General features: G+C 37.6%; 1 protein-coding gene across 2 annotated transcripts in view; it reads right to left on the reverse strand.

Annotated features, from left to right (window-relative positions):
* LOC114686852 (caspase-12-like) overlaps positions 1-14,191 on the reverse strand; it is a 15,210-nt gene continuing 1,019 nt past the window's right edge. Inside the window, exons 2-12 of one of the 2 annotated variants that reach the window (XM_028861528.1) lie at positions 13,926-14,177; positions 12,497-12,559; positions 11,555-11,632; positions 11,307-11,384; positions 9,420-9,514; positions 8,856-9,029; positions 7,874-8,108; positions 6,946-7,095; positions 3,990-4,099; positions 3,509-3,612; positions 1-592 (exon numbers count right to left, since the gene is read on the reverse strand). In XM_028861528.1, coding sequence (XP_028717361.1) covers positions 3,514-3,612; positions 3,990-4,099; positions 6,946-7,095; positions 7,874-8,108; positions 8,856-9,029; positions 9,420-9,514; positions 11,307-11,384; positions 11,555-11,632; positions 12,497-12,559; positions 13,926-14,177 — 1,334 coding nt within the window. In that variant the 3' untranslated portion in view covers positions 1-592; positions 3,509-3,513. Of the gene's footprint in view, positions 593-3,493; positions 3,613-3,989; positions 4,100-6,945; positions 7,096-7,873; positions 8,109-8,855; positions 9,030-9,419; positions 9,515-11,306; positions 11,385-11,554; positions 11,633-12,496; positions 12,560-13,925; positions 14,178-14,191 lie in introns of both variants that reach the window. The other variant, XM_028861529.1, reaches the window with a different exon arrangement.

Consider the following 14,191-nt stretch of genomic DNA (forward strand, 5'->3'; position numbering starts at 1 on the left):
TGTCTGAGGATATTTTTATTACAAAAATACTTAATATAACAAATGTATAAATAACCTAAATTTGTAAAGTATATCCTAACAAACCAATTATAAGGAATGCTAGACAGCCACTAGACATGGAAACCATGTATGACAGAGGTAAGCAGTGGACGTCATTCTCCCTTATCTTGTTCCTATAGGACTATGACTCTTAGCTTGCCTATGTACAGGAGACACTTTGATTCTCAACTCCATTGTGGATAAGATCTGCTTTGTGAGTAAATTCCAATTATTAGTTTATAAGTGTAAGTGGTTCCTACCCTACCAAAAGGTCATGTCCAGGTGCTCTTTGATTTGTTCCTCTTTCACTCATTTTATAGAGATTGTGAATATGAGATTTAATAAAATGTGTAAAGATTTGAAAAGAGGAAACTAATCTATAGTTTTCATGCAAATGTTTACATATCAGTCCCCCCTCAAGAAAAACCTGTGGAAAATTACCTAGATTTATGATAGTCTATATAACATCTAATTGAAAGGTTTTATGCATTTAACAATTCAGGAGTCTTTGTATTTTCTTTTCTTCTTACCCACAGCAATACTTGGTTGGAAACTGTGCAGGAAAACAAAAACAAACAAAACTTATTTTAATATTATGACAAAATAAAATAGCCTAGGGATATTCTTTTTCAAATATTTGAAAAGTTTATAAAAATATAAATATAAAACTCCTGATTAAAAATTAAAAGGGAAATGTAACAATGAATTAGTAAAGCACAGTCCTACACAGTCAAATCCCACTAAAACCTCTTAGCAACTGTGAAAACTCTGTAAGATTGTTATAAAAATTTGCTGGAAGAGCATGCAAAATCAGAATAACTAAGGAGAGTATAGACAACATATGACTAATGAAGATATTCATTAACAACATGGCATGACATTCACCATTGAGAGGCAAGTCAGTACATACAACGGTAACAGCTTTTACAGTGAGCAGTTGTCCAAATACCCAGCAGTATGGCAGAGGCCTGCCATGCACGCATCAACCTGTGGAGTAAGGTGTTGGCAAAACCATTTCACACCTGGAACTGGTGTCAAAGAAGCCAAGTGATTAATAAATAGTGTGACAGTGAATTCCACACCTTTTCATTACTATTAGATGTATGTAAGTATTCTATGTAAGTATTCTATCTATTGGGGTGTGTGTGTGTGTGTGTGTGTGTGTGTGTGTGTGTGTGTGTGTGTGTGTGTGTGTGTAGTTTTTCCAGTCCTTCCAGGACCTGCAGTCCCATAGCTGCTTATAAAATAATCACTCAGAAGCTTATAGTAATTATAGCTGCTTGGCCATTAGCTCAGGCTTATTACTAACTAGCCCTTACACTTAAATTAATCCATAATTCTTATTTATGTTTAGCCACATGGCTTGGTACCTTTTCTCAGTTCTGCCTTGTCATCTTGCTTCATCTGTGTCTGGCTGATGACTCTCCTGACTCAGCCCTTCCTCTTCCCAGAATTCTCCTAGTCTGCTTGCCTCACCTTTTTTCTTTTTTTAAATTTTTAAACTATAGTCATAGCAAGCTTCTTGCTAAGCTAGCTCTTATATCTTAAATTAATCAATTTCTATACATTTATACTTTACCTTGTGGCTTGTGGCTTACCAGTATCTTTACATCTTGCTTCCCCTGGGGGCATCTAGCAGTGTCTCTCTCTGCTCTTTCTTTTTCCTTCCTCTCTCTCTAGTTAGAATGTCCTGCCTAACCTTATTCTGCCTTATCATTGACCAAACAGCTTTATTTATCAACCAATCAGAGCAACACGTAATCACAGCATATAGAATGTTATCACCCATCATTCCCCCTTTTCTTTCTATTATATGTAATTTTACTATGTTAAAGTTAAAACCTTCCTTTTTGTTTAAACAAAAAAAAAAGTGAAATGCTGTGGGATAGTCCTCTTGTACACTGGTTTAATAAAACGCTGATTGGCCAGTAGCCAGTCAGGAAGCATAGGTGGGGCAAGCACTCTAGGAGAATTCTGGGAAGAGGAAGGACTGGGCCAGGAGTGGCCAGCCAGACACAGAGGAAGCAAGATGCGAAGGCAGAACTGAGAAAAAGGTACCAAGCCACGTGGCTAAACATAGATAAGAATTATGGGTTAATTTAAATGTAAGAGCTCATAAGTAATAAGCCTGAGCTAATGGCCATACAGTTCATAACTAATATAAGCCTCTGTGTGTTTATTTGGGTCTGAGCGGCTGAGGACTGGGTGAGATACAGGAAAACTTCCAAATATTTATATAGTTATATAGTTTTATACATATACATATATATACATATATATACATATATATATAGTTTCTCATCATTTTGTGGTATTAATTTATAAAGGTCCATAGAAATATATCTAAATACATTGATTTGATTTTAGACATATATTTTGAGAAAATTAACTTTTTGTTAACAAAAATAAAGACATAAAAATATCACTATTAAAATGTGTGTATGAATTAAATAATAAATACAGCTCTGCAAGTAAGGTCAGAGGCAATGATGGGTTGTGTACGCTTCACAGGTGTGTGAAAAGCAAAACTGTAGGAAACATTGCATTACCATTATTAACGGAAATAACAAAAAATAACAGACAAAATTGAATAAAAGTGAATTTTTTTACAAATATATTTTTTTCAAAAACTTTGGCAGTGATTATTTCCTTATTATTTTTAAAAATCTGACTCATATTTGTTTTGTAATGAGTATGACTTACTCTTATAAAATGAGAAAGGTATATAGTCTCTCTGCATTCATTTGCTCACTGGTCTACTTGTGATTCTATTTTTAGTCCTGATGTTTGTGGAAATTCAGTAGACTGAGAGCTTAGTTCTGAACTTCTTGATGGAAAATTAGTTTCTTAAAGAACAATTTTTTTGTTATAATCTGTTCACTTGAAAAGGTAGAGAGGAGCATGCATAGATCTTTACTGTACTGGATTTAAGATACAACTAGAATGGTCTCTGAAGTTAGAAATATATTGTCAGAAAGGATATGGGCTGTATATGTCCCTCAGAGGGAGAGTGGTTAGTAGACACTGGCTATCTCAGCATAGTTCTGATAATGTCTTCTCAATCTATAGGGTGACTCAGACTGTCCTCATCTCAAACATAAAGTATGTAGCTCAACAAACCGGCTTCTTCAGAAGAGATTATTCATGTACATAGCTTCCATTTACAGAATGCTGTATGTGCATCAAAACCAAATATTTCCCTTCACTGATTGAGTTCTAGAGAGAAAATATTAACTCTCAGTAGGTTTCCATTTGGCTACCAGAAGACTAATAATTTCTCACTCAATAACTACACTGTAGCTGAAAACAAATAAAATCAAGGTTTTTTTTTTTTTTCATTAAGGAAATGCTTCAGTAAGAGGAAGCTGGTGTGTCCCCAACACTTTTCATCTTAGTCAGATTTTCTGTACCAACTGGAAAAGGGTTTGCAAATCCACTCCCCACATACATGTACCTGCATGTGTGTTACCTGTGTTAATTCCCAGGGAAGAGGTAGAAATACCGTGTCATGGATACTCTCTCAATGGTGGGCATCTGAGTGAGTTCACCTGGGACCTCAAATGAATGTTGAACCTGCAATGATGAAGAAAGTCCTTAGAGATCTCCTAAGAAGGGGAGTTCTTTGCTGCTATTCACAGAAAAAGGGAAAAAAGATTCTCATCATGTACGTTAAGATTGTGGCTGGGTAGTATATTAGAAGGAATATGTAGCTTTTTCTTGAATACTGTGCAGACAGAATGACTTAGTACTTTATGAAAAGTGATGAGTCAAGGCTGTACAAATAGGAAGGCTTTGGAAAAACAAGTACTGTTTGCATGTGGTATTCTAGAAAATTATTCATTAGATAAATTGGGATGTAATTAGTAGCATCAAGATAAAACCATTTATGGCTCTTGGCATGTGATTTTTCACAGTTGTCGAGGACATAAAAGACTAAAACAAACTCCTACTTTTCGAAAAATTTCCTCCAAATGATAACGCCAACAATACTTCTTGAAGCAGTCGATGAGTTTGGAGATGAAGAGAGAGCCATTCTTGCCCACCTTCCAAGAAATATTATCTGCAAAGAGAAGCGTGGGAATGGTGAAAGATGATGTACTCCTGACACCACAGTTTAGGAACAAAGTATTCTTGGGTGATTCGAAGAAGACAAGAGGCCACAGCTGAGTAAAGCTGAGACCTTGGTGTACCATAAAAGATGCATAGGAAACCTGTATAGACTCACGTCATAAAACCACATGGGTTTTTTAATAGGCAAGGCCACATGAACAGCCTTCAGCAAGCAAGTCCTGGAAAAGAGCAGATTCCTTCCAGTACCAACTTCACGAAAGAGAAAAACTCCCGTCTCAAACCAGTCCTCTCTTCCCTGCCTCTTCACCCCATTTGCCTCCTGGGGAAATTTTTTGCACTTATTTTTCCCTTTGAGCAATCTCCGTAGGAAGACCTTCGCTCTGCCACTTGATCTAAGCTTCTGTTCTTAAAGCAGAGTGGCAGTTCTCTAACCGCCACTTAACCAGCACTCATTTGTTGCCTCGTTCCTCTGTTGTGCTCAAACTTTGTCTTCGGCAGCTCCCTTCCACATGATTCTGCTCACTCCTGCCTGGCTTCTCCCTCCTAGATCTTCTATGAATACTACAAAACAGAACTGCACCCTGTCACCCAGGATTTCCAAGTCCCTAAATCAACCTCACTTATTAGGCCTCACCTGCACCTGGTCCATCATTCCTATTAGAAATTGTCATCTCTGACACAGCCTTACTGATAGCTCCGGAATCCATTCTCCTGGTCTTCCTCTAGCCTGATGAGTCAAGCACACTGGCTAGCTTTTCCATCTTTAGTCTTCATTTCCAAGAGGTTGTTCATCCTCACTCCAAGAATTTTCTAACTATTTTCTATTTCCTGTTGTTCTTATTCATCTTTAGGATTGTAAATTTTTTTTGACAACTTAAAATCCCCAAACTTGACCTTTCTGGCAGATGTCTTCTGTGAAATATACAAGAGTGTAACTCCTTATTGATAGTTTCATCCCAAGCTATGCCATGACCATCTCAAACTTGCAGAATTAATTTTTTTCCCCTTTAAAGCAGTCACATTGGTCAACCTTTTAATTTGTAAAGTATCAGAACATATTTGTAGTATATCCTTCCATATAGATTTCTGCTAAATATAATTCAGCATGCTATAAAACAGGATAGTACACTATTTATGGAAAATAAAATATCCTTTTAAATAAATTTACCATAATCATCTTCTTGAATACTGTAATCTCCATATTCCCCATCTTTCCCCAATCAAATCAACTAAACTAATGAGTCATATTGATTCCATTACTAATTACTGGAGCCGTTGACTTGTTCACCCCACATTATAATCATCATCTCTGGGTCGCAGTACTCTCATTGCAGTCTGACCTGCCTCGCTGCATCCATTCTCACTGTACTGCATTCATTCATTTCAGAGTTAGATCTGCATCATCTCATTGTTTAAACCTCACTAAAGCTATTACCATAAAAGTTCATCTAAGGCCTTCCCTTATCTGATGCCTGCCTCTGTCTCCAGCCTCTTTCTTGATTCTGTGCTGATGAAACCTTGTCTTTTCCACCGGGCTTTTCTTAGGTCCTCCATAGACTCTGTTTATACCATGTAGAATATCCTCTCTCTTTTGAGGTGGATAACCTCTTTATCCTGTGAGCCAAATATCCCTTTATAGCATCTAATGCAAGGGCCTATCACTGTTTCTGCAACAATGTACTCATGTTTTCCCTTCCAGTTAATATCTACCCCACAAGCTTGCATTAGTTCAAAGTCAGTGTCCACATGTGCTTTCATTATGGAAATGTGCTTTTTATTAGCCCAATTCTAGCACAGTGTTTTGAATACATAATCTTAACAAAATAACTTTGTGTACTAGACTTTATTTCCACTACTAAACAGTCTTCCAGTACTCTTTTTAGATCATATAAAAGTTTTAGTTCCTTTTGTCAGTTAAAGGATAGAATTTTTCTTTCAATAAAATCTCATTAGAATTGCAATACATAAAACAAATGAAAGTGTGCCTCATCTTGTTGTGGTGGCCACTGTGTGCAGCCTTTATTCTCTGGTTTACACTCGGAGAGTCTGGTAATCTCTCAGCTCACACATGGTCATGGATCAGCAGCAGATACATCACCACGTTTATTAGAAAGGTCACGTGTCCAGGCTCATTCCAGACATCTGCATATCAACATCTCCAAATAATTCCTACACACTTTAGACCTTTTAATCACAGAATGTGGATGCAAAGGAACTGTGATTTGTGCTAACTTGTTGTCTAAAGGTGCCTTGCTCTCTGAATCCTTGATAGAACCCTGTTATAGACTGCTTAAAAAATGATGTTCGGTTATACTGACTATCAGCTACTGGGAATGAGCTGTTTCTGGGCTGTCTGTTACCTTTATTATAGTTTCCCTGTCCCAGGGAGGGCATTGGTCATTTGTTGACTATGTTAATGTGAAGGCAGCCACTTAAGAATTAACTAATTTCCCAAATTACATTAAAATAATAGGCTGAGAGTTACCATAGTGTTTGTTGTGGACCTAGCCGTTTTTACTGATTCAGTTTGGGGAAATCACAGAGAATGTTATGGATTGATGTGTCACTGACATATTTTAAAAGCAAGTCAAAATAAAATATCATTCACTTTTTTTATAGTTACAATATCTGAATCTTGGATTCCACAAAACAACCTGTTTACATTGAAAGTTTCTAAGCAAATTTAATTGCGATAATCCAAATACTTTAAATTTCTTCACCATTGAAACCTTTCCAATAATTAGACACAGAATGTTCACTGAAAGTATATGAGCTCAGCCAAACATACTGTATAAAAACACTACTAACAGATTCAGAACATCTGAGCTCACTTACGTGGGGTAGAAGATTTGAAAGCAATGAAGTCTTTCTCCACGTGGGCCTTTGTTATGCACCTATTCCATTTACAGCTCAGCACACGCTCCTCATCTGTATCAGCAGTGGCTATCCCTTTCCTTGTGGATACCCAAACAATTCCATTATGTCCTAGGAGAGAATGCACTTCTTAAATAAATGTAACACATGCATGCATGTATGCATGTATGAGCGTGTGCACACACACACACACACACACACACACACACACACACACACTCCACAGAGATAAAGTATATTTGTTGCCATTATACTTTCATTTGGCACATTACATGATGATCTTATTGAAAATGTGAATATCTATGTGCACATGTTGTGTATGGAGGGGATGCATGTACATATGTGAGTGCCAGTTATCCATGTCAATGTGTACACTCGGAGGCTAAAAAGAATGATGTCAATTATTTTGTTTTACCACTCTTCAACTTATTCTTTTGGCAGTGTTTTTCACTTAACCTGACGCTAACCTGGTAGCTAACAAACATCAGTAATCTGCCTGTCTCTACCTTCTGTGGTCCTGGGGCTATGTGAATACATGCTATGTCTGGCTTTTCACATAGGTTCTTAGGATTGGTTCTTGCAGAGTGAGCATTCTTACTCACTGAGCCATCTCCTCAGCCCCCCAAATACCTTACTATTAGAGAAACTCCCACTGACCAAGAACAATACAATACCCATCATGCCTAGAACAATAATGTTGACAAATGACTGGGACGTTTCTTATTTTTCTAGGCTACTTGTTATTCGTTTGAAACATAGGACATAAGATAGTTCTTTTGTACCGAACATACCATCAACACTAAAATGTTCCCCTTATTTATCTTCTAGAACATGCCAGACTCATAGAAGAAAGTTCAGAACCACACCCCAGAGCCCAACTCAGACTCACTGCCCCTGCAGGCCTGCATGATGAGGATCTTGGGTTTGTTTCTCAGACTCCTGCAGTTAGAGTTGTTGAAAATTGTGAAGATGGTGTCATCATGAAGAACGTCCGGCTCTCTGTTTCTGTGCTTCACCCCGCAGATTCCTTCCAGGATGCCATGGGACATGAACACCAGGAAGGTGCTGTCAGAGGACTGGTGCTCCGGCCGGCCGGCAAACCTCCGTAGTTCTGTCTCCATCTCCTGAAAAGACTCTGGAGTCATTCTCAAGCACATTTCTCACACAGAGTTTGTATCCGGATAACAGAGGAAGTTCAGAAAAAATAAAATAACTTCTAGAATTGAGTGGTCTGTGCCGTGTAGGGTTGTAAAAGGAATAAAAATATATGCACAAGATGTGAAAATTAGTGAAATTTTCTTGTTTTAGATAGTTTATAGCCCTATGGAATTAAAAAGGATCTTGGATCTAAGAGATGGAATATAATCAAAGCTAAATCTATTGCAATTAGTTTTTGGGAAATTCTCATTAAAAGGAGAGGCAGACAGAAAAGCTTATGCTGATAAAAACTGAAAATATGAAATTCCTTGATACCAAACAATAATCAAGTATTTCATTCTTTAACTAAATTCACCTTGATTGCTTAGATAGAACTGAAACCCCAAGAGTTTTTTTTTAACTCTCAATAATTAGACATTTTGTTCTGACGTTGTTAAAGCCATATGTGTTTTTTCTTGCCTCCCTCAGACCAACAAGTAATAGAGACACTTGGTCAGCACTTAAGAAAGACCCCTGTCTTGCTGAAATAATATTGCACAGGCATTATGTGAATATTCTCATGAGACTATGCTTTAGAAACAGTAGAAACCCAGTAAATCCTATCCTGGAACAGATCTAATTCCTGTACTCTGACATATTTGTTCTTGTTGCTACCAAAAGTGAGGCTGAAAATAGCTCAGGGAAGGTTGATCTGCTCTCTGCTCACGGCTTACCTGAGCTGTAAGGTTCTCCTTTAGCACCACTGAGTATCCAAGGTTTTGAAGTAGCTCTTGCATGTTCAAAATATCAACCTCAGCATCATCTCGATCAAGGAGGTAGTCAAACTTTTTGTTGCAGATGATGAGAGCCAAGCGTGTTCGGCCTTCCTTCTCCATCACTGGATATATCTGAGGTTAACAGACACAGAGTGATTTGACCAAGGCCCTCCTCATGCCTTCAAAATCTAAACAAAGCTGACAAAAAATAATTATAGTGAACAGAATGTTGCTGGTGGAGTTATGTTCGGTTGATGAAATGGTAAGATTCGAGACTGAAAACATATCTGGGGCCTGAGTATGTTATTAATTTTGGCTAGTGACATGGCTTGGATTATGTGGCGGGGTGGATTTAAGGACGTATTCTAAGATGAGATTTAAAAATGGGAAATCTAAGTTGAATATCACTTGATAAAGTCCAATGTTCTTTGTCTGATCTGTAGAGATCCGTTATAAGAAATAGAAAAAGCACACATGGTCTAACTAGGGTAACTCCAGCCCCCTGCTTCCAAAGCTCATCACCTCTTTTGCCATTTCTGTCTTCATCTTATAGAATTGATCTCGAGGACAAAGTTGCAGTGTATCATGGGCTTCTGTGCTCTGGATTTCCTGAGGAGCTAAAAGAGAAAACAGAACCAAAGAATTGAAGCAGCCCCCAGTCAGGCACACGTGCTGGCCACATGGTTATTGTTCTGAAGTGCTCAACTGCTGTTCCTCAGAAAACTGTACTGAAAGGAGGACAACTTTTCACATGTAAAAGGACTGAAACCAAAGTCTTGATTTTTCCTCCTTTTTATTTATGTTTAACACTGACCCTGCCAATTTTGTATTTTTCTAGTATTTGTGACTTTGGTTAGACTTTCAGATTCAACATATTAGAATCACATGAACTCAGGGATCTAAACTTTGTAAGGAAGTTTAGTTTCATTTAGTTTATTTATATTAGAAGTTGATATTTCAATTTTCTACCTTTTACTACCCTTCAGACCATACCAGTGACAGGAAGCCTATGTCAGTCTAAGACATTGTTAAAATTCTAGCTTTTGTAAAATATGCATCCTCACATCCAGACCATGTGAACAACATTTCATTCCTTTTCCCATAAAAATCACATGAATTCTTCCATGTTTTTGTGCTTATTGTTTATAAACTTAAAAATAGAAAAAAAAGTTTTATCTTTGTATTCCCAGAATCCGGCAGTAGACAAAGGAAAAAGTACTTCATTGCCAATGACTTGATTTCTTCAATTTCTTGAAAATATTTGCTCTTATTTCTTTGATTTCCCAAAGGGTAGTGAGTCTTCTGGTCTCTATATGCAAGAAATCATCCATTTCTGAACTTACAGCTTTACTTATTTCACTCTTAGTTTCCTATTTCACAGTCAGATGATAGCCTTCCATATGGGCATATGACATCCAAGTTCATTCCTGTCTTGGGGCTTCCTGTTTTGCTCGACAGCTTTGCACAATTCCCTTTACGCATTTCAGTTATATACTGGCATATCTTTTCAGTGGGAGTGGACTTGGCTAAACATCTGAGTGCATATCCTTCTTACATGATTATTGTATATCAGCACTCACTAAATTATAAACTCCCTGGTAAGAGAATTGTGATCTTGATCTATTTTTCTTACAGTTATGCAAACCAAATATTGACAACAGCAATTTTATATTTCATGTAATATAAGACATAAGCATACAAACATAAAAAATCACACTCAGATTTTTAGCCAAGTCCACCCTCACTGAGAAGGTATGCTAGTATATAATTTAAATGTGTAAAGGGGATTGTGCAAAGCTGTCGAGCAAAACAGGAAGCCCCAAGACAGGAATGAACTTGGATGTCATATGCCCACATGGAAGGCTATCATCTGACTGTGAAATAGGAAACTAAGAGTGAAATAAGTAAAGCTGTAAGTTCAGAAATGGATGATTTCTTGCATATAGAGACCAGAAGACTCACTACCCTTTGGGAAATCAAAGAAATTAGTTTGTTAAGAACTTCTGAAAATAAATCATTTACACAGCACTATTGGTCCTCCTTCTAGACTAGTGCAGTTCCTTAATGAACACCATCAGTTCATCAGTTTGGTGAACACAAGGAATGTGTGACTCATACCATGTTAGGTAATTATATATATATATTATATATAAATTTTAAAACACTGTATACTCACATGCTTAACCATATCTTATTTGTGTTAGTATTTTCTGAAATCCCTAGTGTTTTATAAATGTAAAGTTATTATTAACATCATTTTAAAATATGGGCTATCAGGACTCATGTCAGTGATAATGATGGCCTTGCTGTATGACCTTCTTGGCTGTGATCCTAGTCCTGTAACCAATAAAGACTTAAAATCCACTTTATCACAAGTAGTGTCTGCATGTATCTTGGGATTGACATTACCTGTTAGTAGTGGATGTGATGCAGGGGCCACTCCAACATCGTCCTTCATTTCTTCATCTTCTTTTTCTTTTGTGAATTCTGAAGAGAAGTAGAGAACAAGTATTTGAGAGACTTTCTAGTGGTGGAGTTGGAGAAAAACCCAAACTTTCCAAGTCTCAGTGAAATGGTCTCTGCTGTAGAGCAGAGAGCCTGTGACCCCATTCGCCAGTGATAAGACCCCTTGAAACAAAAGGGTTTGGGGCTGTTACCTGTCAGAGAGAAAGTGGATATCTGCTCTGATAAAGTTTGTTCATCATCTTTTCTGTCTTTAATTCCATTTTCGGAGTCTGGAGAAAAAGGACTATCAGTGCTCTGTTCCAAAGACATTTTCATGTTTATGTATGGTTTTTTGTTATTGTTTTGTTTAAGTTCCATATGGTTATACAATGCATTTTGACCATGCTCATCCACCACTACTATGAGTTCAAAATAGGAAAATATACTTTGTAGGTTAAGAGTTCTATTTGCAGTTAATGTAGCTAAAGAGTAAGTTAAGGTTTCAGTTTGTAATTAGGAATAAGTTCCTGTTTCTTAGATCTGATGTAAGCTGCAAAAGATGTTTCCCAACCCACACTAAACTTGTGACTCCATTCACATAATGTATATACTTACCCATGTTCCTTCCCTTCCATTGTATCTTTCTAATAAAATATAACAAAATGTAACAACCAACTACAAAAAGGACCTCAAGAGACCAACAGGGGATGCTCTCTCAAATCTCAATAGGGTGAGAAAGCCTCTGGCCAGTCCTGGGTACACCTCAAAATACAGCTTGTTTTAACTGGACAGTCGTGGATTCAGTCTTTCCTTGTCCCGATTTCCAGGTTTAATCTCCTTTTCACCACTGCTCATTTCCCCATTCCTTACTCATCCAGAGTCACTTCCTCCTTTTGCTTTTTTCTTGTGTTATTATTAACCCAAGTCAAAATAATGTTCCCGAGTTGCTCATGGGTATATGACTACCCACTAGATCTGAACGACCAGTGGCCATGTCCCTAGTGTCAAGTGACTCTCCCTCCCTCAGCATCTGTCTATTGCTGTCATTTCTAAGAATGAAAATGTACAAGACCACAGTTCCATGGGTTGTTACTGGAACATGAAAATTGACATCAATTGGTTTATGTGTTGCTTTGGGGCATGGAGGCAGTTACCTGCTGGAGAAGATGCTATAGATATTTTCTGAGATTCATCATCCTCATCATCAGAATGAAATTCTGGAACAATAAGAACAGCAGATTTTAGAGGGATGTAACTAAATTCCTGGCCCTCCCACAACGTTGGTAAGTAAACCACCATGTTATTCTGTTACTCTGTGAAACATGGAGATTCTGTCTGTTCTCCAAGCTTCATATTTGTTTACAAACACTCTAGCCTCTTCCAAATTAAAATGAAAAAAAATGAGGCACATCCCTATAAAGCAAGATTTTTTTCTTTACTGTGATTATTATATAAACAATTAGTCAAAATCTGTAACCAAAATTTCTTAGAATTTATTTTTCTAAGAAAAAAAATACTTGACTGTATTAAAGATAGACTTCATACAACAAAAATAACACATAAGAAAAAGTCAAGAATTTAAGATATACATTTTCTCTATCGCTTGCTGGGGTAGAATCTGTGGCCCTGCAGAATAAGTCCCACCAGCTACCCTGTGTTAAGTATTTAATGGAGCGCATAAACACCCCACTGCCCTGCAGTAATTGATGCTGTCCTGCCAAAACAGAAAACCTGAGATGTGAAGGAGACAACTACACACACACACACACACACACACACACACACACACACACACAATTTACAATGTTTATTGTTTTTAAAGATAAATTAATGTTCCACTAACCTTCAAATTCAGGGTTTTTTTCCCATTAGAAATTAAGGTGAAAATTTCTTCTCTGGAATTAAGCCAGAGCTAAGAGAAAAAGTGTGGACTTCTCCCCTCCCCCATTCAACAATCTATATCTAAGAATAAGTCTACATCTCTATATGTGACCAGAAGCTCAGAACACTATAAACACTATCACTGAATTCAACCTAACTTAATACTGTCTGAGCACCTGTCATGTGTCAGATGTTGTTCTTGTATATTCAATATATATTCATGAGTAAAGCAGCCAGAGACCTGCCTTATTAAGACCATGTTTTCAATAGTGAAACAAAGTAAAGGAAGGAATATGTAAATTTTGTGGGGGTAATTAATGGTATAACTGTCCAACCAAAAGCAAAATACGCGGGAATAGAAAAGCAGTTGGGGTGAATTGGAACCTTTTTTTTTTTTGGTTTTTTGAGACAGGGTTTCTCTGTGTAGCTTTGCGCCTTTCCTGGAACACACTTGGTAGCCCAGGCTGGCCTTGAACTCACAGAGATCCGCCTGGCTCTGCCTCCCGAGTGCTGGGATTAAAGGCGTGCGCCACCACCGCCCGACTGAATTGGAACCTTTTTAATCTGTTAAACAAATAGACAAGCAACAGTCTGGGGGATGTGGGTAAATTAGACTTCCCTTGAAAACAGGAGAAATAAAGATGGAAGGCTCATGGGCAGTGGAAAGGAATGAGTCGATGGCGTTTGGCCAGAACTACTCACTTAGTCTCAGCTGCTGCCTGGAGTTGACAATGTGGCCTGCAAATATTTTGCCTGCCATTTCTGTTTTCTCAAAGATGTTCTCAGCCAGGTTCTCAGCGTTGTTCAGAAGGAAGCGCACACCTTCCCCTATTCTGAGTAACTCATCTCCATTTAACACATTCTTCTCCACCAAGTCATCAAAAACCCCATCCAACACATTCTTGGCCAAACCCTTGATCTTGTAGATTGGATCTCTTTCATGTGTCCTCTTGCCTGTGAAAATTATA

This window comes from Peromyscus leucopus, chromosome 7, assembly GCF_004664715.2.
Source record: "Peromyscus leucopus breed LL Stock chromosome 7, UCI_PerLeu_2.1, whole genome shotgun sequence".
Lineage (NCBI taxonomy): Eukaryota > Metazoa > Chordata > Mammalia > Rodentia > Cricetidae > Peromyscus > Peromyscus leucopus.